This window comes from Pistacia vera, unplaced genomic scaffold, assembly GCF_008641045.1.
Source record: "Pistacia vera cultivar Batoury unplaced genomic scaffold, PisVer_v2 Contig1266, whole genome shotgun sequence".
NCBI classification, from domain to species: Eukaryota; Viridiplantae; Streptophyta; class Magnoliopsida; order Sapindales; family Anacardiaceae; genus Pistacia; species Pistacia vera.
In genome coordinates, this window is record NW_022195321.1 from 161,836 (window position 1) to 182,613 (window position 20,778).

At 35.1% G+C, this 20,778-nt stretch overlaps 3 protein-coding genes across 3 annotated transcripts; all 3 read left to right on the plus strand.

Annotated features, from left to right (window-relative positions):
• The first annotated feature begins 601 nt into the window (after positions 1–601).
• Positions 602–1,389, plus strand: LOC116120835. The gene is made up of 2 exons (XM_031406809.1): positions 602–961; positions 1,246–1,389. The coding sequence occupies exons 1-2, from the start codon at positions 602–604 to the stop codon at positions 1,387–1,389; spliced, it is 504 nt and encodes a 167-aa protein (XP_031262669.1).
• A 337-nt stretch (positions 1,390–1,726) lies between these two features.
• Positions 1,727–15,623, plus strand: LOC116120916 (lysine-specific demethylase JMJ25-like). The gene is given in 13 exon segments (XM_031406905.1): positions 1,727–2,846; positions 2,940–3,055; positions 8,799–8,828; positions 8,830–8,887; positions 9,000–9,120; positions 9,730–9,793; positions 9,893–10,643; positions 11,647–11,976; positions 12,747–13,166; positions 13,600–13,672; positions 13,763–13,848; positions 14,301–14,420; positions 15,555–15,623. Coding segments are annotated over 13 exon segments (3,306 nt in total). The 5' UTR covers positions 1,727–1,778.
• A 2,631-nt stretch (positions 15,624–18,254) lies between these two features.
• LOC116120783 (protein TRANSPARENT TESTA 16-like) lies at positions 18,255–19,949 on the plus strand. Its single transcript, XM_031406756.1, has 6 exons — positions 18,255–18,442; positions 19,018–19,084; positions 19,168–19,332; positions 19,493–19,534; positions 19,612–19,653; positions 19,743–19,949. The coding sequence occupies exons 1-6, from the start codon at positions 18,255–18,257 to the stop codon at positions 19,947–19,949; spliced, it is 711 nt and encodes a 236-aa protein (XP_031262616.1).
• Positions 19,950–20,778: the final 829 nt, after the last annotated feature.

Here is a 20,778-nt window from a genome sequence, read left to right on the forward strand (position 1 = left end):
GTGATGGACATGATGGTTATATATATATACGTGTTTTAATTTCTTAGGATGTCTGCTCTTAATATATGAATTTTAAAAAGAACATTTTTTTAATGATATTTACATATTTCTTATTAATTCCTAAATTTACAGGTCTTCCGATTGATGATAGGATAGGTGCTGAAATGGGGATTTATTGTAATCTCTTCAATGGTAGTATATGAAACTTTACTTTTGTTCTGATTTAATTTCTTAGGATATGTATGTTCAAACATATATGTTAAATAGAAACCTTTGTTAATGAAATGTACTTTTTTTTAATACCCAAACCTTACAACCTGTGTTTTGGTGATAGTATAGATGACAAAGAATTTTGTTGTTTAAATCTCTTTAAATATAACAATAAGTATTTACCTTTTGTTCCGCGTAATTATTTTTAAATAAGAATTTGACTTTTGTTCCGTCTTAATTTACTTGTATGAATCATGTAAATGCATAAACATGAATAGAGTGATGGAAACTGGGTAAAATCTGCGAAGCAAAGAGAAAGCATAAACTTGCTTCTAGACTTGCAAGAAGCCTAATAGCAGAAGATTCATGGCTTGAAAAAGTCAAACAAAAAATGTCATCATTTCATGCTGATGAACCAATTGAAGAAAATTCTCAGCCAAGCTCTTTATTTTTTGCAACTGAAAGAGGAATAATAAAGATTGTCGAAGAGATGCTTAAATTGTGTCTGCAATTAGTTGAGTTTAAGAATCATCAAAAACAAAACATATTGCATGTGGCCAGTCAGCACCGTCAGAAGGAGATATACAATCTCGTGAAATCGATGAAGATACCAATGAAAAGGTTAGTCCGAGGGATTGACAAAAATGGCTACACCATTTTACACCATGCTGCAAACATGAAGGATGACGATAAAGAAACTCACCCTATAAGACCTGTCTACCAACTGCAAGAAGAGCTAAAGTGGTACAAGGTAAGCCCATCTTTTTCCTACTTTAAGAATTTTAATCATGTATGGATTATAAAATAACCTGTGTCCTCAGGGTATACATATGTATATATCTTTTCTATTTTAATTTTTATTCATTATTCAAATCCGATAATCAACAATGAAATTATAAAACAGCAAATTAAATATGAAATTTTAGAGAATATAATTGACAACTCTCCCATTGCATGTACTCTAGTTCATGCATTGATTAATGTAGCTACGGCATATTGAAGAACCAATATATATTGCTATATTTTTATATGCAGCGTGTAGAGAAGATGACGCCCTCCCATTATTGCGTGTTTCTAGAGTCTGAGTTTCATAAGAATTGCAAAGAACTCTTCATTATCAAGCATAGTAGACTATTAAAGGATGCCCAGAAATGGATAAAAGAGACTTCTCAGTCTTGATCTACGGTGTCTATTCTTGTTGCCACCATCATCTTCGCAACTGCCTACACCGTACCTAGAGGTTCCAATGAGAAAGGGTATCCAGTTTTCCTCAACAATAGGTTCTTCTTGATTTTCAGAGTCATGGACATGGTTGCTTTAGCCTACTCCTTGACCTCGGTGGTAATGTTCTTTTCCATCCATCCTCACATCACCTTTTAATTACGAAGATTCCTTCACAAGCTCCCTAACAATAGGCTTCTCCTTCCTCTTCATTGCGTTGACTACAACAATGCTTGCATTCGCGGCAACATTATTGCTCATTGTTCATTTCCAAAAGCCAATTAAATACACTCTCACACTCCCTCTCTTTCTGTCTTTTGATTTACTCTTTTCTGTTGCTGCAACTCATGGAACGCAATAGAAAGCAGCAGAAACCGGTGAGGGCGCCGGGAAGTTTGGAACTTGTGGGTGGAAATTGTGAGTCTGAGAAGGGAGAAGTTGTGGCGAAGAAGCGAGGGCGAAAGCCCAAAAAGAAAGAAGAGGTCTTGGAAACTGAGAATGGTGAAAGGGAAATTGGAGCGGAAGAGATGGTAATTGACGAAAATAATGTTAATGGGGTTTCTCAAAAGGAGGAAAGTCTGCGGAATGAGGGTGGAATAAGTGAATTTGGTGAAGGGAATGGAGATAAAGCTAAGGAAAGTGAAGTAGATGCTGGGAAGAAGGGAGTTGGAAGGAATAGAAATAAGGGAAATTTAACGTGGAAAGGTGGGGAAAAGAATAAAGAGAAGGAAATATTGGAACTTGTGGCTGGGGAAAATGGTGAAAGTATTGAAGAAGAGAAGGAAAGTGGAGTTCCTGAAGATAAAAGGGTTTTGAAAGGTGAGAAGGAAGTGAAATTAGATGAAGATTGTCAATTGACGGTTCAAGAAGCGTTTTCTGTGAAGGAGGAAGATGGTAATGGGGTTTCTGAGAATAAAAAGGAGTTTGATGATGTAACAAGTTTAGTGAAAAAGAGACTGAGAGGTGGTGGAAAGAAAGTAAACTATAATGATTATGAAGTAGATGATGAAGAAGAAGAAGGTATTTTGGGAAAGAAGAAGAGGGGGAGGAGAGGTCGGAAAGTTATGCAAAAGAGGAAGAAATTGATGGTAGTGCAAGAAAATGGTGCTAGTGATAAGCAAGAGAATGAAGAAGTTAAAACTCAGAAGCACTGCCAAAAGGATGAGAAGAATGTTGAAGTTAGAGAAAATGATGATTTGAGATCTGAAGAAGAAAAACTATCTGGGGTTTTGGAGGAAGAAGATGGTGAAGAGAATAAGGTAAGACGAAGAGGACCAAAGGATCAAGGGAAGAAGTTGAAAGAGAAAACTGCTAGTGATATGTGTAATGAAGACCATTTGCGTTGTTGTTCACGGAGGACCTCGACAAAACAACTGCAACATGTGTTGAAGGATTCGAAGAAAAGAAAACCTAATGTAAGAATTTTCTCCTGTATAGTGTGGTAGTGGGGGTTGTTTTACATATACATATATTTTTTTTGGTTTAAATTTTTAATTTGTTTATAACAGGGGAATGGAGGGGAGTCGTTGATGTGCCATCAGTGCCAGAGGAATGACAAAGGAAGGGTTGTTAATTGCCAAAAATGTACAACAAAGCGGTTTTGCGTCCCATGCATAACAAATTGGTATAACAAATTCTCACAAAATTAACTTCATTGAATTTAATTTTCTTGCAAAAGCGAATATGTGATTGGTTGAATCTCTGTTTTGGTTTGTATTTTAGTGTTCACAGATTTTTGTGTTGTTGGTTATATTTTTTCCATATGGATTTGAATTTTGCTATTGGAAAAGTAACTCTGTTTGTATCATTGTGGTGGGAAATGAATCGTGAATGCTAATTGCTTTTATGCTATTAAATGTGGATGGTGTTAGAAGTGCTTGTCTTCATTAAGCATTCTTTAGGATCATGAAATGTGGATAAAGTTATTTATTAATATTTACTTAAAAATAAAAAATAATTTATTAGGAACTATTAAGCTTTTGGACTAAATTGTGGGATGTTTAAAAGACAAGGTTACTGGCAGAAGTTTCAAATTATATTGGTAAGGGAGTGAATGAAGCTCCTAAATAAATTAATCACCTTATCCTAAAAATATATAATATTGATGCATTTTTCATATTATTATTAAATAATTAATATGAGCTTAGCCTTAGGTGGGAAGTTGATACCTTTTACAACTCAAGAAAACCGCACATGGTTTATAGTTTGGGGGGATTTCCTTCTTTTTGAGAATTGAGAAGGAAGGAGGAGACGGAGAGGAGGCACAAAGCACGGTGCGCTTTGTGCGTGACAGTCATACCGAGCTTTGTGTGTTCTGTCTGTCAATTCCTTGTAGTTTTATTTATTTATTACTCCTTAATTTCCCTACTATTTATACTTAACCCTAAATTGGCGCCCACTTTTCAAATCCCTCACCCACTGTTTTTTATTTTACCCGTAACCAACCCTAACCCTAGTCCCTTTTCCGAATCCCTATTAATATTCTCTCTCTGTCCGTAGTTATGCGGATTCAAATTAGAGTTGAAATTGTTAACACAAACTAAAATTGATAGGTGTTTATATGGGAAGAGAAAGAATGGAGATACAGAAAGTTATTAGAAAAAGAGTAAATCTTACACAATCTGCATTTGCATCTTATTGCACTTTGACATCTCCACGATTTTTTTTTTTTGTTTAAGTTTGTGTACATTTTAACTAATTTTTTTGGGTCATAAAACTACCGATCGGTAAAAACTCCAATAATCACCTCTATTAATACTTGGAAGGACTCAAACTCAAAAGCTCATGAAATGTCTTTTGCTTTTTTATTATCAAGCCACCCAAGAGTCCTTAATCTCCACGCATATATGGGTATATTTATTTTATTATTTTGGATAAGATTTTAGGAATAATATTGGGTAGTTGAATAAGGGAGTATTACGAGGTAAAATTTAAAAATTTATAAAAAAACCCCATTAGGTTTGCTAATTTAACTAAACACCCCAATATATACAAATTTTGTAAAATGACAAAAACATCTCACCCACCCACAGTGCCAGATTCCGACCACCATCGCTAGAATCTGGCCAAAAAATGGCATTACGACACAGATCAGTCGGATTTGGTAGGTAGGGCGTCGATATGGCCTTTTCCGGCCATATCTACTACGGATCTGGTCGAAAAAGGCCAGATCTACGGCCAGATATGGCCGTTGACGGCGGAAAAAGTCCAGATCTGGTTGTCAACAATGGTAAAAGATATGATCGTCATTGTCGGTCAACGATGACCAAGATTTGGCCGTCACTGATGGCCAGATCGGTGAATTATCGGCCAGTTCTGGTCGTTTGTAGGCCGTTGTGACAGATTCCGGCTACCATCGATGGTGATTGCTGAAATCTGGCAAGTATGAGTGGGTGAGGGTATTTTTGTTAGTTTTTAAATTTTTTTCTGAGGGTATTTAATGAAATTAATAAACTTAAGGGATCAAAAATAATTAAAAAAATACTAATATTTCTCAAATAACAAAACAAACAATATTTTGAGAATAGGATTGAGAATATGAGTAGAAATAATGTGACAAACGGAGCTTATACTATTCTTACTTACATTTAATTCAATTAAATGTAAACTTTTAATCAAACTACAGTAATATATATTTAAACTCCTTATTAATTTATGTTTAATCAAACTTATAGATATATGGAGCAAAAGATTACTCCGTACGCATAAGTACTGTAGCTGAAAAGTTTCCTCGGACACGAGCATGACACTTCATATCCAAACAGATTCCAATCCCAAGCTTTATAAGCAATTACTGTTATCCACGTCATCTAAATCAAAGTTTGTTTCTGTCAAGACTCCTTCCGTTTGCTTCTTGTTATACAGGCAAGAATTATGTACCTATGTGACATACGGAAGATATTGTGTCCGTGACGGAGACACTAAGGGCGTATGACCCCACTGACCTTACAAAATTCGGGCCTGTTTGGTACCATTGCCAGATGATGAAAACAGTCATCGGAATGACGCACAATCAGTTAGATTTGGTTAGATTTATAATCATATTTTTAGTCATCATTAATGCCAAAATCGTCAACAACCAGATCTCTGGTTATAGATTTGGTTGTCAACAGTCAGATTAACGCACGATCGATCAAATTCGGATAATCGTGCATCATTTCGATATTAGCGATCGACGATGATTGCTGGTAGCTAACAGTGACGTGAGTAAATATAGTGTTTTTGTTAATTTATAAACTTTAATTGTGAAAAACAATAATTAATGAATATATTAGGATAATAGAAAACAAGTCCCATCCACTTTTTCAATTCTAAACAAAAAAAATTTATTTGAGTTAGATTAATTTTCTGAATGAAATAACCCAATAACTAAACAAACACATATTCTTATTTTCAATCCAAATAGAATAATAGAAAAGTTACTAAAAGGAGTGAAACAAACAGGTCCCAATTGTTTCCATTCTATTTTGCATTTTTAACACTAAGTTATTTTACTTTATGAATCCATTTCCATTTGGTCACGGCTTTATATATATATATATCTCCGATCTTGAATGTAATCTTTTTCTGTTGAATATATAGGTTTTTATATTATTATTTTTTCTTTTGATTATGCATTCACACTGTTACCTAAGTATGACAATGTTACTGGCAGAAGTTTCAAATTATATTGGTAAGGGAGTGAATGAAGCTCCTAATAAATTAATCACCTTATCCTAAAAATATAATAATATTGATGCATTTTTCATAATTATTATTAAATAATTAATATGAGCTTAGCCTTAGGTGGAAGTTGATACCTTTTACAACTCAAGAAAACGCACATGGTTTATTTAGTTTGGGGGGATTTTCTTCTTTTTGAGAATTGAGAAGGAAGGAGGAGACTGGAGAGGAGGCACAAAGCACGGTGCGCGCTTTGTGCGTGACAGTCATACCGAGCTTTTGTGTGTTCGTCTGTCAATTCCTTGTAGTTTTATTTATTTAGTACTCCTTAATTCCCTACTATTTATACTTAACCTAAATTGGCGCCCACTTTTCAAATCCCTCACCCACTGTTTTTATTTTACCGATAACCAACCCTAACCCTAGTCCCTTTTCCGAATCCCTATTTAATATTCTCTCTCTGTCCGTAGTCTATGCGGATTCAAATTAGTAGTTGAAATACATCCACACTCCCTCTCTTTCTGTCTTTTGATTTACTCTTTTCTGTTGGTGCAACTCATGGAACGCATAGAAAGCAGCAGAAACCGTGAGGGCGCCGGGAAGTTTGAAATTGTGGGTGGAAATGTGAGTCTGAGAAGGGAGAAGTGTGGCGAAGAAGCGAGGGCGAAAGCCCAAAAGAAAGAAGAGGTCTTGGAAACTGAGAATGGTGAAAGGAAATTGGAGCGGAAGAGAAGGAAATTGACGAAAATAATGTTAATGGGGTTCTCAAAAGGAGGAAAGTCTGCGGAATGAGGGTGGAATAAGTGAATTTGGTGAAGGGAATGGAGATAAAGCTAAGGAAAGTGAAGCAGATGCTGGGAAGAAGGGAGTTGGAAGGAATAGAAATAAGGGAAATTTAACGTGGAAAGGTGGGGAAAAGAATAAAGAGAAGGAAATATTGGAACTTGTGTGCTGGGGAAAATGGTGAAAGTATTGAAGAAGAGAAGGAAAGTGGAGTTCCTGAAGATAAAAGGGTTTTGAAAGGTGAGAAGGAAGTGAAATTAGATGAAGATTGTCAATTGACGGTTCAAGAAGCGTTTTCTGTGAAGGGGAAGATGTAATGGGGTTTCTGAGAATAAAAAGGAGTTTGATGATGTAACAAGTTTAGTGAAAAAGAGAATGAGAGGTGGTGGAAGAAAGTAAACTATAATGATTATGAAGTAGATGATGAAGAAGAAGAAGGTATTTTGGGAAAGAAGAAGAGGGGGAGGGAGAGGTCGGAAAGTTATGCAAAAGAGGAGAAATTGATTGTAGTGCAAGAAAATGGTGTAGTGAAGCAAGAGAATGAAGAAGTTAAACTCAGAAGCACTGCCAAAAGGATGAGAAGAATGATGAAGTTAGAGAAAATGATGATTTGAGATTGAAGAAGAAAAACTATCTGGGGTTTGGAGGAAGAAGATGGTGAAGAGAATAAGGTAAGACGAAGAGGACCAAAGAATCAAGGAGAAGATGAAAGAGGAAACTGCCAGTGATTGTGCAATGAAGACCATGCGTTGTTGTTCACGGAGGAGCCTCGACAAAACAACTGCAACATGTGTTGAAGGATTCGAAGAAAAGAAAACCTAATGTAAGAATTTTCTCCTGTATAGTGTGGTAGTGGGGGTTGTTTTACATAAATATAGTTTTTTGGTTTAATGTTTAATTTGTTTATAACAGGGGAATGGAGGGGAGTCGTGATGTGCCATCAGCCAGAGGAATGACAAAGGAAGGGTTGTTAATTGCAAAAATGTACAAAAAGCGGTTTTGCGTCCCCTGCATACAAATTGGTATAAACAATTCTCACAAAATTACTTCATTGAATTTAATTCTTTGCAAAAGCGAATATGTGATTGTTGAATCTCTGTTTGGTTTTATTTTAGTGTTCACAGATTTTGTGTTGTTGGTTATATTTTTTCCATATGGATTTGAATTTTGCTATTGGAAAAGTAACTTATCATGTGGTGGGAAATGAATCGTGAAGCTAATTGCTTTTATGCTATTAAATGTGATGGTGTGTTAGAAGTGCTTGTCTTCTTAAGCATTCTTAGGGTCATGAAATGTGGATAGTTATTTATAATATTTACTTAAAAATAAAAAATATTATTAGGAACTTAAGCTTTTGGACTAAATGTGGGATGTTTAAAATATGTAACATAGCGTTAGAGCATCATGAGTTTTTGCCTGCACCTGCTTGTCTCAAACTTCATATCAAGTTAAATTTGAATTTATATGTTAGAATATGTTGTTGAAATTGTTGGTTTTAAAATAGATAGAACACATGTATATTTTTCACCTTGTGAAGAATGGAAGAAATTTAGTAGCTTGAAAAAGGATAGATAGGCATATTATGAGTAAGTGCTGACATCACAAGTTATTCAATTTTTCCATCCATGACTGTCTTCGGATGTGTTCTAACTCATAGATGATGAGATGAGTGGTATTGATTGGTAATGCACATGGGAAGACTCTTGGGATGGAAAATTTGGGGTATGAATTAGAATACTGGCATTACTTGTTATATTGATGCTCAGTGGCACAATGTTATGTTCAGACAAGATATTCAGTGAATTAGTTGTTCTTACTTTCTCATTTTAAATGAGTTATTTTTTGGATTTTACTGTTATGTGTATTTTTATTTTTTGCTTTCTCATGATAACGTCTTTTTAATTCCAATTTATTCCATCTAGGTATCCTAAGATGTCAGAGGATGAAATTGCTTTCTTGTCCAGTTTGTCTGGGTAATTGCAATTGCAAAACATGCTTACGCATGGAGGGAGTGATAACAGTTAGTTTTTCCTTTCATCTCGAGTCCTCTCATAATTTGATGCATTTGTCATGCAAACTATGATAGTTTTATTTTATTTAGGATGACCTGAAGAAAATTGAAGAAAGATCCAGAATTTGAAAAAGAACAGCACTCTAAGCATTTACTTCAAGCTCTTCTCCCTTACATCAGAACATTTAGTGAAGAACAAATGAAAGAGTTGGAGATGGAGGCCCAGATATTAGGTATTAAGATCATTTAGCTTGGATGCTTTTGTGCTGGTTTAGTATTCTAGTTAGGTTGTTTTGGAATCATTGCATCATGTGAATTTTAGTCATTCTTTTGCTAATTCAGAATAAGCTGCTATAATTTCCAATCTACTGAGCCTTTTGTTTTATTGATCTTCTTTTCCAAATTAATTATTATAGTTTACATTGAAAGATTTGTTGCTAAATCAGAAGGCCTGAGGCAAGTCTTCTTGAAGTGAAAATTCCTGTTACAGTGACTTTTTATGGACATAAAAGAAGTTCCTATGAATACTATTCTCTGGGGGTGCCATTGTATCTGAGCTAATAAGATGGACATTCCTTTCATTTGCTCTGTAGACCTTGTTGTCATTAGGAGGAGCTAAGGTGACTCATTTCAACAGTCTAAAGAGGGTTTATCTAGAATTTAATCGGCAGGCATAATATTTCATTTCTCTTAAAGGTGGTTCCATATTCTTGCTTTCTCAGCAAGTTTCTGAATGACGTATATGGCATCAGCCATGTTTGCAATGCATAGCATACCATATATATTCAAGAGATATTCTTTTTCTTAATATATGCTTGCTAAGTATATTTTTGAATGACCAGGGGTATCACTGTTAGAAATTCAGCCACGGAAGGCAGATTGTCTTTATACTGAACGTGTCTACTGGTATGTGATTCTTTCCTAAGATAACTTTTGACAAGCAGTCATTTTGTACCGTGCTACATTTCCTTTTTGACTTTTTGGTGCCATGTCATAATTTTACAGTGACAACTGTCGAACTTCAATTGTTGACTTTCACAGAAGCTGTCCAAACTGTAAGTATGATCTTTGCCTTGTTTGCTGCCGGGAAATGCGTGATGGCCACTTGCAGGGTGGAGGTGAGGAAGTAGTTGTGGAATATTGTAAGCCCAAATATTTGGAATACTTGCATGGTATAATGAAACAATCTGAGTCTCCAGAAAAAGACAGGTCATCTACTGCTGAGTCAAATTCTAAGGATCAGAATAGGTCAATACCTGACTGGAAGGCAAATGGGAATGGTGGTATTCCTTGCCCCCCAAAGGAATTAGGTGGCTGTGGTGATGGCCTCTTGGAACTTAGGTCTATCTTTACAAAAAATTGGGTTGCTGAATTGGTGATAAAGGCTGAAGAAGTAGTCAAAGCTCATAATCTTGAAGATATGCCTAAATCTCCAGAACAAATGTGCAATTGTTACAACTCAGCAGGTGAGATTGACATGGGCAACAATCAATTAAGAAAAGCAGCTTCTCGAGAAGAATCCAATGATAATTATTTGTATAACCCGGTTGCTAAAGACATTCAGCATGGAGATTTAAAGCATTTCCAGTGGCATTGGGCTAAAGGCGAGCCGGTTATAGTCAGCAATGTGCTTGACTGTGCATTGGGGTTGAGTTGGGAACCAATGGTTATGTGGCGTGCTTTTCGTCAGATTACAAATATAAAGCATGGCCAACATCTGGATGTTAAGGCTATTGATTGCTTAGATTGGTGTGAGGTCAGTTTATTTATACTGTTGTAGTACAGTGTCATAAACTTAGCTGGCTGGAATTGTTTTGCATGCCATTCATTTTACAATGTGCAACATTTTTTGTTTTGGCTAGAGTCCAGACCATAAAAAAATGCTTAGCGAAAACTTCAATAGTAATATGAGTTAGATCAGTTAGATTATTATATCGAGTTACATGTGTTCCCAAATGACCTACTTTTTCTTTTCTTTTTGTATATGTGACGCTTTCTGTATCTGCAAGCATGACATAAGATCCACATTTTGCCATGAATCTCAAGTAGTTATAGGGTAATTTTTAATTGCATACACAGAGATTATAGGTTTACTGCATACTCCAGATTCATGTACATAGATGGTTTAGAATTTAGAAAAAAAACTATTTTACCTACCATCTGGAAGTCTCAGTGGAAACTACCAACTGACATGTAGGGAATTAATTCCTTGTCAATTTCAGGAGCTGGGCTTTTGTGCTTGTGCTCATTTTTCTTTTTGGGTTATTTTGAAATTGTTGTAGAAGAGATTAAAGATCAATGTTTTTTCCAGGTGAATATTAGAAGTTCTTGTTGTTGTTAGAGGCTAAGGAAGTGAGAATAATAGGTATTATTACTTAAGAAATTATTATATATTATGTACCATGTATGTCAATGGGTTTACCAAAGGGAGTTCTTGCTACTTTTTCAAGTTTTTGCTTTATGTGTTTTTCTTTTCTGCTGAAAAATTCGTCTACCAGCTTATATATATGTTTATTTTCCTGAGTTCAAAATTCTCTAGTGGATTAGTTTATATGACTTTCATGGTAAGAGCTAGAAAGTGAGTACATTCTGCTTAATTTGCTGATTGTGTGAAAAAATTTATTGTTTTACTTGAAAAGTTCCATGTTTATGGAGTCTGTCTATGGTTCTCGTCAATGATGTTTACTTGCCATTTTTAATATTTTTTTATTTACTCTTTATAGTCTGGTTATTTGTTTCTCAACATTAATGAATGGCAGGGGGAGGTCAACATTCACCAATTCTTTAAAGGCTACACAGATGGTCGTTCTGACTGGAAATTGTGGCCTCAAATATTGAAGTTAAAGGACTGGCCACCATCTAATTTATTTGAGGAACGCTTGCCTCGTCATAACATTGAGTTTCTGGCTTGTTTGCCTTTTAAGGAATATACACATCCTCGTGCTGGTGTTCTGAATCTTGCTACCAAATTGCCTGAAGAATCTCTGAAGCCAGACATGGGGCCAAAGACATATATTGCTTATGGGGTTGCTCAAGAGCTTGGACGCGGAGACTCTGTTACTAAGCTTCACTGTGATATGTCTGATGCGGTATATATATATTTTATTATTATTTTTTACTTACAGCTGTTTGCTTCATTCATTGGCTTCATCTCCCCCCCCCCCCTTTTTTTTTTTAACTCTTTGAGCTAAGAGGCAACCCACTACTCAAGACAACCCAACCTGATAATTATAAACCACAATCCACGCCAACCCTTCACGTAAAGTTAGGAATCCGTTGGGGTAGGGTGGGTTAGTTAAGGTTTGGGTGGCGGGTAAAAACCTGTATGTTTATCTTAACCTAACACAGACCACAGAACAAGAATCTTTAGAGACTAATGGTAAACGTGTTTTTATTTTATAAATGTTTTTATAACAATAAACAATATTTATGTAATTATGTAAGGAATATATACAAAATTTCACAAAAAATGTTAAACAAATAATTTATTAAAATTTTGAAAGACCGAAAAAAAATTAATTTGGTCCCAATTACTGACTATCAGATCGCATTTTCCAACACCGCCAAATCCAAAATGATCGTTGTTGGATGAGCTGTTCAACCATTTAGGAGTCACCAACAAAAGAGGTGTTACATTGCATCCTATGTTGGTGTCACCTACATTACTGTAGTTGGCTATGGGCAACTACACAGTAATGACCTTTCAGTAATTTTGCAAAACTAAACTATCTGCAGAGGTTGTGACTGCAAAAAGTGTCCAAATTCCTTCAGTCCCTTGAAATCATGGATTTAAAATCAGGCTCAATTTGAATTTGTTGCTTAAGAGAAATTATTTATTTTTCTGAATTTTCTGTTTCAGGTGAATGTTTTGACACATACTGCTGAAGTGAAACTTAAACCTGAAGATCTTCATAACATACAGAAGTTGAAACAGAAGCACAAAACTCAAGATCAAATGGAGATATTTGGTGTCACTCAGTCTGTTGATGAAAATTTCCATGGTACATCTTGTGGTGCACCTGCTAATGATAATCAGAGTGGTGACAAGTGTGATGAATCTAGAGGATCTGAACTGGAGGAGGCAGCAGAGGCAATTGCAAATCAAGGTAGTAGTGGAGAGAGTGGTGAGCCATCTGATGTTCCTCAAAGTGAGTTAGAATCGGCTGATGGAGGTGCTGTTTGGGACATTTTTCGGAGACAAGATGTTCCTAAGCTGCATGAGTATCTTAATAAGCATTTTAGAGAATTCAGACATATTCATTGTCGTCAAATACCACAGGTAGCTGCTTACTGAATGATTCATAATATGCCTGGAGTTTTCTTTTTGACTATTTTATGTATAATAGAAGTGTGATCTCTCGATTTATGCATTGTAATGATTATTGATTTATGTTGAGTGATTGAATGACAAACTCTGTTAGCCAAGTTTAGCTATAGATTTTGGAAGTTCGGCTATGAAAATCATTTATCCACGGTAGTGACAGATTCAAAATGAATTTATCGCTGAATGATTAAGAAAAGTTTGTTTAAAGAAATAAAAAGAAAAAGCCTAGCTGTTTTTAAGTTGCCTTGATGAAGTATATGACTTTATCCGACAGAGCATATCTTAATTCTTGGAGAATACATTGGATCTTTTAAGGATATATATATATATATGTTCATTTACAGATTAATGTCTTACCATTTTTTCATTGTTTGTTCTGGTGGCATAGGTTGTTCATCCTATTCATGATCAGATCTTTTACCTCACTTTGGAGCATAAAGCAAAGCTCAAGCAGGAATATGGTATTTTAAAATGCATTAATATTGTGGAACTGTTTGAATTAAAGTTTGTAGACTTTGATTTCTGTTTTATGGTTATATGCTATCACTCAGGAATCGAACCTTGGACATTCGTTCAGAAGCTTGGAGAGGCTGTTTTCATTCCTGCAGGATGCCCCCATCAAGTCAGGAACCTTAAGGTATATCAATTTACACTTGGACGACTTTCTGCTTTTCACTTTCTTTGGAAGACATGGGTTAAATTTTTTATTTTTATCGGGTCATCGATATTAAGTTGAGACGGTTCTAATTCACCAGAGTAGATTTATTGCGCTTTTTTTTCTTTTTTCTTTTTTTTCTGGGAAGCTGTTAATTTATAGAGTGCCATGTTTAAACATTCCAGGGAACAAGATGTCATCTGCTTGATGATTGCAGTTAAAGTGGGAGTTTTGACTTTTTTCTGTCTATATTTAAGACTATTTTCTTTCTCTCCCACACAGACACGCATGCAGAATTGCAGTCTATCATCTTAAAAGTTGTATACTTTTTCTGCATTTCATGTTGTATTATAGAGTATGAAATTTATTTATTCTTAAACAGAGTAATCAATTTATGTAGATATCTCTAATGCTCTTGCTTTGGTCTTCAACAGTCATGCATAAAGGTTGCACTAGATTTTGTCTCTCCTGAAAATATTGGTGAGTGTGCCCATTTGACGGAGGAATTCCGGTTGCTTCCTCCAAATCATAGGGCTAAAGAGGACAAGTTGGAGGTATTTCTTCTCCTTATACTTGGCTAATTTCGAATTTCCGAAAGTTTACAGTAATATTCACTTTTGACTACTTTGGATGGTGAAACATTGACATGTTAATAATGCTTTGTTGTTTATTTACTTTACAATAGTTGCTTAAAAAATATACAGAACTTGATTCCCCAATTCCTGTAAGTTTATAGTAATATTCATTCTTGACTAATAGTTTTATGGATTATTTTTGTTATCACTATCATTTAGACCTAATCAAAATTGCTGTCCACTACCATACATACCTCTATTCCATTGTTGGTTAAGCATGCCATCGCCCCTTCTTTTTCCATATGCTCTGATGTAGCAACTATGAGTCTCTGTTCACAGCAACAAGATATATGGATGACTGCATTACCTCCCCCTTCAATGCTTTTCCATTATTTGCAATCCACTTAACTAATACACACTCTTTTTGTTGCTTATACTGTTGCTTGTATCTGCCAGATTCCAATGTACATGGACTTTTACTTTTTTACTTTTAATTGGGGTACTGTTGTATTCTTTGTCAATCCAACTTGTTCTTTTGTTATCATCATGCATTATTTTCATGACATTTATGTGGGTGTGCCCAAAGGAGTTAAGTCGGTGATGAAGGAGCAGAAGAAAGAACAAGATAGACAAAGATATTTTATAGAGGAATAGGAAGATAGAGAGAATAAAAGAAGGATAGACCAAGAGAACAGCAGGAAAGGGGAGAAAATCTTGAATTCAAGAGAGAGACAATCTAGAAGAATTAAGAGAGGCAGAGACAATTGATAGGGAGAGAACCAATATTTTTATTCAACCATAGATCTAGCATCTCAACAAGAATGATAGAATCCTTTAGGCTTAAGAAACAAAATTGTAACAATAAACATTCCTAATCCTAATAAACATTGAAATAAAAGTTAGATTTAATTAAGACGACTCAATCGTAAAAATTATCCTATTCTTCCTCCATCAGTTGGATTAAAACCAGATACAGTAATGCACACAAAACAAGTTATTAGAATTCCTGGGATTCTATATGGAAGTTATGCACTGTGGATTCTGTATTGTTTTTAAGCTTGTAAATATTTTTTGCTTTATGATTACGTTTTTGATGTTTACTGTCTGAATCAGGTGAAAAAAATGATTCTGTATGCAATGAATCAGGCTATAAAGGATTTGGAACATCAGAGTCCAGAGTAAGTAATCTATGATACACAAACCTGATATTTGTGGCTTCTTTTCTGTCTTCAATTTATTTAATAGTTTCTAGTTCTCTGTGTCTTTCCCCCCGTTGTCTGTTCTGTTTTGGTAATCATTTCATCTCAATTTGGTTGAGGCCAGTGGGAGTCAAAATTTATTTAGCATATCTTCTTGAAATTCCTGGACTCCTGTAAGTTTTATTCGGTGATTGTAGTTTCTGTTCTGTTCTTGAATCCATACTATGTTTTATTGTGTGGTCTCGTAGGCAAATAATGGTCTTTTCCTGATTGTTTCTGTGTAACCATTCTACTTTTGTCAAATTTGAAAATGCCGTTTTTGTTAAATACCCTGTTCCTATCTTGTAAGTGTTGGGGTTTTTCTGTGGTATGCACGTCCGCGGACATAGTTTGTGCTTGTGAAACCTCTTAAAAGTTCATTTGCAATGGCTTAACACTTTATTGATTTTCAGTTTGGGAACTGCTAACGAAGCTCAGAATTCTAAACTTAAGAAAAAGAGACGGAGACGGAGACGGTGAAGCATGGAATTGAGTTTAAGGTTGGTTCACCTACAAAACTGGTCAAAGTTTCAAGTAGGTTTTTGGAGGTGTGTCGTATGTAAGAATGTGGACCTTAAGTAAGGTGTTTTGCCCGGTCTCCTCTGCCATCAGTAACCTCAGTCTTGGCTGTATATTTTGTGAGGAAGGGCAGGGCCGGTGTATTTTGTTAAAATTACAATCAAACAACTATGTTGATGTCAACATGGTAGTGTAAAATGGGCATTTAAATTAAAAAAAAAAAATGTATCTATTTTAGTTGCAAGTGTTTGTGTTATTTGTCCTCCTGGTATCATGAAGTAAAAGCTTTAGAAAATCTCAATGTTGAAATTATGAAGATTCCATTGGCATGTGCTGAAGCTGAAGCAAATGAGGGTGGGTGTAGTGAAGACTGAAGTGGAGAGTTTGTCATTTCTGGTAAGGCAGAGCGATTTCAATAATAGAGAAGAGTAAGAAAGAAAAAGCTAAAAACAGAAAAAAGATTTGTAATGAAGGTCTGGCGACTGCGTTGTGCATAAGCCAAGTGAGATATGGTTGATGTTGACATGCAGTCAAACATTAACATTGGGGACCAATTATATTAATTAGCTGCCGGTTTGGAAAAACTTAACATGTGATCTCTGACTAAGCTTTCCCACTTCCTATCACCCTAAGACGCTCATCTATTTCTTCTTCACAGCCAGATTTGTACATAAATACCAATTAATCACTCACAAATAATACTAGCGCAACCAATTTAATTCCATCTTTGACTATGTACAGCTAGCAATCGTGCCTTTATTTGGATTATTCTCTTTTTGACCATTTTACTTAGTGCGGGGCAGCTAGGGGACATTTCAAATTTTTTTTTTAATAATCTCAAATCAAAGCAATTTTAATGGGTTTTACATAGTAATTTGAAAATTAAAGATACGGGTTGGTTTGGTTTTAGGGTTAGATGTAAAAGCATATTGGGCTTTGGACTATTTCCATAGGTGTCAGCTGAGCTTCATTGATTCATAAACTGGGCGATTGTTACACTTTGTCGTTTCCAATTAGGTGTAGTGTAGTATTTGGGTATTGCAAGTTTGGCAACCTTAATTTTCTAACCATTTGTTACAACTTCCTCAAATTGGAAAATTTCAGGTTGCTTTGCAGATGATAGCAGAGAGTGGGCCAACAGTCATGCTATTGCTATCTTCTGTCCTTCTTTCGTAAGACGAGAACTATGCCACCACAAATTACACCCACTACCCACAACCATTTTAGGTTTTATGTATAGAATATGAAGTTAGAATAATCTCAACAAACAAGATTATCTATGTAGATATATTTATCTAATCAAATCAAATCCTTTTTTTTTTTAATATCCGGGGTGTTTGGGTCAGTTTACGCATACCTCAATTAATCTCTCGAGACCCTGAAACTATAAATCGGGTGAAAGTTCCAGTGATTATCCCTATTAGCAATCGATGAAAGACTCAAACTCATGATCTCTTAAATAATACACCCAAGAGTTTCTATCGAATTACTCTACTCTATCAATTAGAGGTAGTTTATTTAATAAAATCTTATCATATATAGTTATTATTTTTTTATTTTGTAAATTATTACCATACCTTAGACATGAAAGAGGAAATATCAAATGATTTATATTAGACAAACATATATTTATTTTAAATGGCTAATCTTTCCCTGTACTCAGCGTGGTAATAATGTGTTTGTAATTAATTACAGTAGGGGATCAGGTGCAGTTTGGTAGTTTTTCAGAATTAGATGGGCTAAAGAAAGGCAAGGTATAGTAAATATTGATAGATATATTATATAACATGTTCATACACAGTTTCTACAAACTCATCCAAACTTCACAGACAAGGAGATAAACATCAGGTAAATCAATCTCTCTTCTCCTCCTTCCTGCTTTATCAACTATTCCAAAATACCAGTAGGTTTCAGAAACTTGCATTCCATTTTTCATTGCCTTTTATTTCCTTAATTTATTCTTTCTGTCCACTAGTCCTTTTTTGGAACTTGATCATCTTTACAGAAATGTATTTCCATTACTTAACAAGTTACAGAAAAGATTAAGGCAACAACTATGGGACGCGGAAAGATAGCGATCAAGAGGATTGAGAACCCAACAACTAGGCAAGTTACCTTTTCAAAGCGACGAGGTGGGCTTTTGAAGAAGACTCATGAGCTTTCAGTGCTTTGTGATGCTCAGATTGGTCTCATCATCTTCTCGAGCACTGGCAAGCTGTGCCAGTACTGCACTGAGCCTTTGAGGTTTATAACTTTTAACAATTCCCACCTTTAATATATTATTTTATTTTTTCAATTAATCTGAACCATGCATCTTGTGTGATTTGGTGATTGATGTTTCTATGATCATTCTGATTTTAGCTTTTGATGTTCATATGACATTTATGATACATCCGATTCAGATATCTTTGAAGATTATATACGTTCTCCTCCTCATCTTCTCTCTGATTTTCTGGGGACCAAATTGAATCTTTCACTGACTTTCTCTTTCTTCGCTTCTGAAAAGTAATATATTAGGGTTTCTCATCATTAGCATGTTTCTTGCCTGAGGTAGCTAACTAAACCCATGATTATTATGATTCCGTTTTAAAAAGTAGCACATTACTTAATTACTGATAGATTGATAAGTAAGACTAGCTAGAAATTTTTCAAACTCCAGCTTTATGCAGAAGGATTGAGGATCCACGCATACATTTGAGCATTTAAAAATTTTCTTGGGAGTTGAGAGAAAATTCACTACTATCACCTTTCAAAACACATAATTCTAACGCTACTTTTGCATGCAAATATGCGTTTTTTATTTGATCGATCGATCGCAGAATGGAACAAATCATTGAAAGGCGGCAGAAGGTCACCGGGACTCGTATTCCTGAGCACGATACCCGGGTAGTTCTAAATTCTAATCTTGTATTGTATGTTATGGCCTATATTAGTTGATTGTTTAATTTGCCCTTTAATTAATTTTGTAGGAAGAATTATTCAATGAATTAGCGGTGCTGAAAAAAGAAACCCGGCGTCTTCAGCTAAGTATGCGACGCTACACTGGTGAGGACATGAGTTCCATACCATATGAAGATCTGGATCAGCTTGAACAACAACTTGAACTTTCTGTTGATAAGGTCCGACAAAGAAAGGTAGCTTCTCTAATTTACTTTCTAAATTGAACAGAACTTTTGTTTTATAATTAATCAATTAATTAGCATTTAATTTGTTTAAGACAAGAAGTTTTTCTATTTTCTTTCTTTTTTCTGCGTATACATGTTTGATTTTTTAATTTTTGGGTGGGGCTTGCAGAGTGAGCTCCTGCAACAGCAGCTGGAAAATCTACGTAGGAAGGTAAAATAATAATAACAGTGTCTTTATCTCAAAATGCAGAGTTTAATGCAACTATAAACCTATCGCTTGATGTGTAGGAGCGAATGTTGGAGGAGGAGAACAGCAACATGTACCGATGGGTAAGTAAATTCAATGTGCATCATGTATATATCATTTAGGGTTAATCAAAGACTGAAGGCGTCTTAACTGGTGATAGTTAATTATGCAGATTCAGGAGCACCGACTGGCGATTGAGTATCAGCAGGCGGCATTGGAGGCAAAGCCGGATGAGTCACATCAGCAACAAATCTTGGATCACTTTCAATTCTGTGGAGAACAACCCAGTAGTGTGCTTCAGCTGGCAACCATGTCTAATCATATTCACCCTTATCATCTTCAGCTTGCTCAACCCAACCTTCAGGATTCCAATATCTAGAACCTCACTTAAGGTATATACTCAAATAACTACTTCCATTCATCTTTAATTTACCTTTATTATTTTCAGAAGTTCTTATTACGATGATTATTAAGATGATGCTCGACATGGGTTGGTTTAAACTTTATACTGAAACCCATAAAACTCACAGAATATTAAAAAAAAAAAAAAAAAAAATCAACTGCAAGAAATATGATAAATGTGTGATATGCTTATGTCATTGGGAACTAAAAACTGCTACAAATTAGGAGCCAAACATGTTATTATAAACTGTTTACTTTGTTACACGAAAAGTTGATATCGAACAATAAAAATTAATAGAAAATCTTTAAAAAAAAAAAAAAAAAGTTTTGTTCATTAGTCCCTTTCTTCTTTTCGGTGTCAAGATCAAGTCAAACTATTGAACTGATATTTCCTTCATTTTATTCGCTGTACTGTACTCCAATATATTCTAAAGGGGTTGTCTTGAAATAGTAGTTGACCAAGGTAAACCAAAGGCAATGGATGTTGATGTTTTCTGGCGACCGTAAGACTTGTTCAGTGGTCCTAGAAGCTGAAATCATTACAAAAATCTGACATTCAATCAATGCACTTCATCATTTTTATATATATTTTCTACATATTCCCGTTGAAAAATCTGTGGATTAATTTAATTACGTGATTTGTGCAGAGAGTACGCATGGGTTCTCGATGAAAGATTAGGTTATCATTATCAAGTTGCAGACTCACAATATATAATTTCTACTGGATTTGGTTATCAATTATGCATTATATTAACCTTTGTTTTATGTTTCTATGGAGTTATATAAGGTTTCTATGTCTCTGTGTG

Bases quoted from the DNA above. Each gene is read 5' to 3' on its own strand.
- LOC116120835 (XM_031406809.1), top strand. From the start codon at position 602: ATGTCATCATTTCATGCTGATGAACCAATTGAAGAAAATTCTCAGCCA. The intron at 962-1,245 runs GTAAGCCCATCT...TTTTATATGCAG, and splicing joins AAGAGCTAAAGTGGTACAAG to CGTGTAGAGAAGATGACGCC.
- LOC116120783 (XM_031406756.1), top strand. From the start codon at position 18,255: ATGGGACGCGGAAAGATAGCGATCAAGAGGATTGAGAACCCAACAACT. The intron at 18,443-19,017 runs GTTTATAACTTT...GATCGATCGCAG, and splicing joins TACTGCACTGAGCCTTTGAG to AATGGAACAAATCATTGAAA. The intron at 19,333-19,492 runs GTAGCTTCTCTA...TGGGGCTTGCAG, and splicing joins ATAAGGTCCGACAAAGAAAG to AGTGAGCTCCTGCAACAGCA.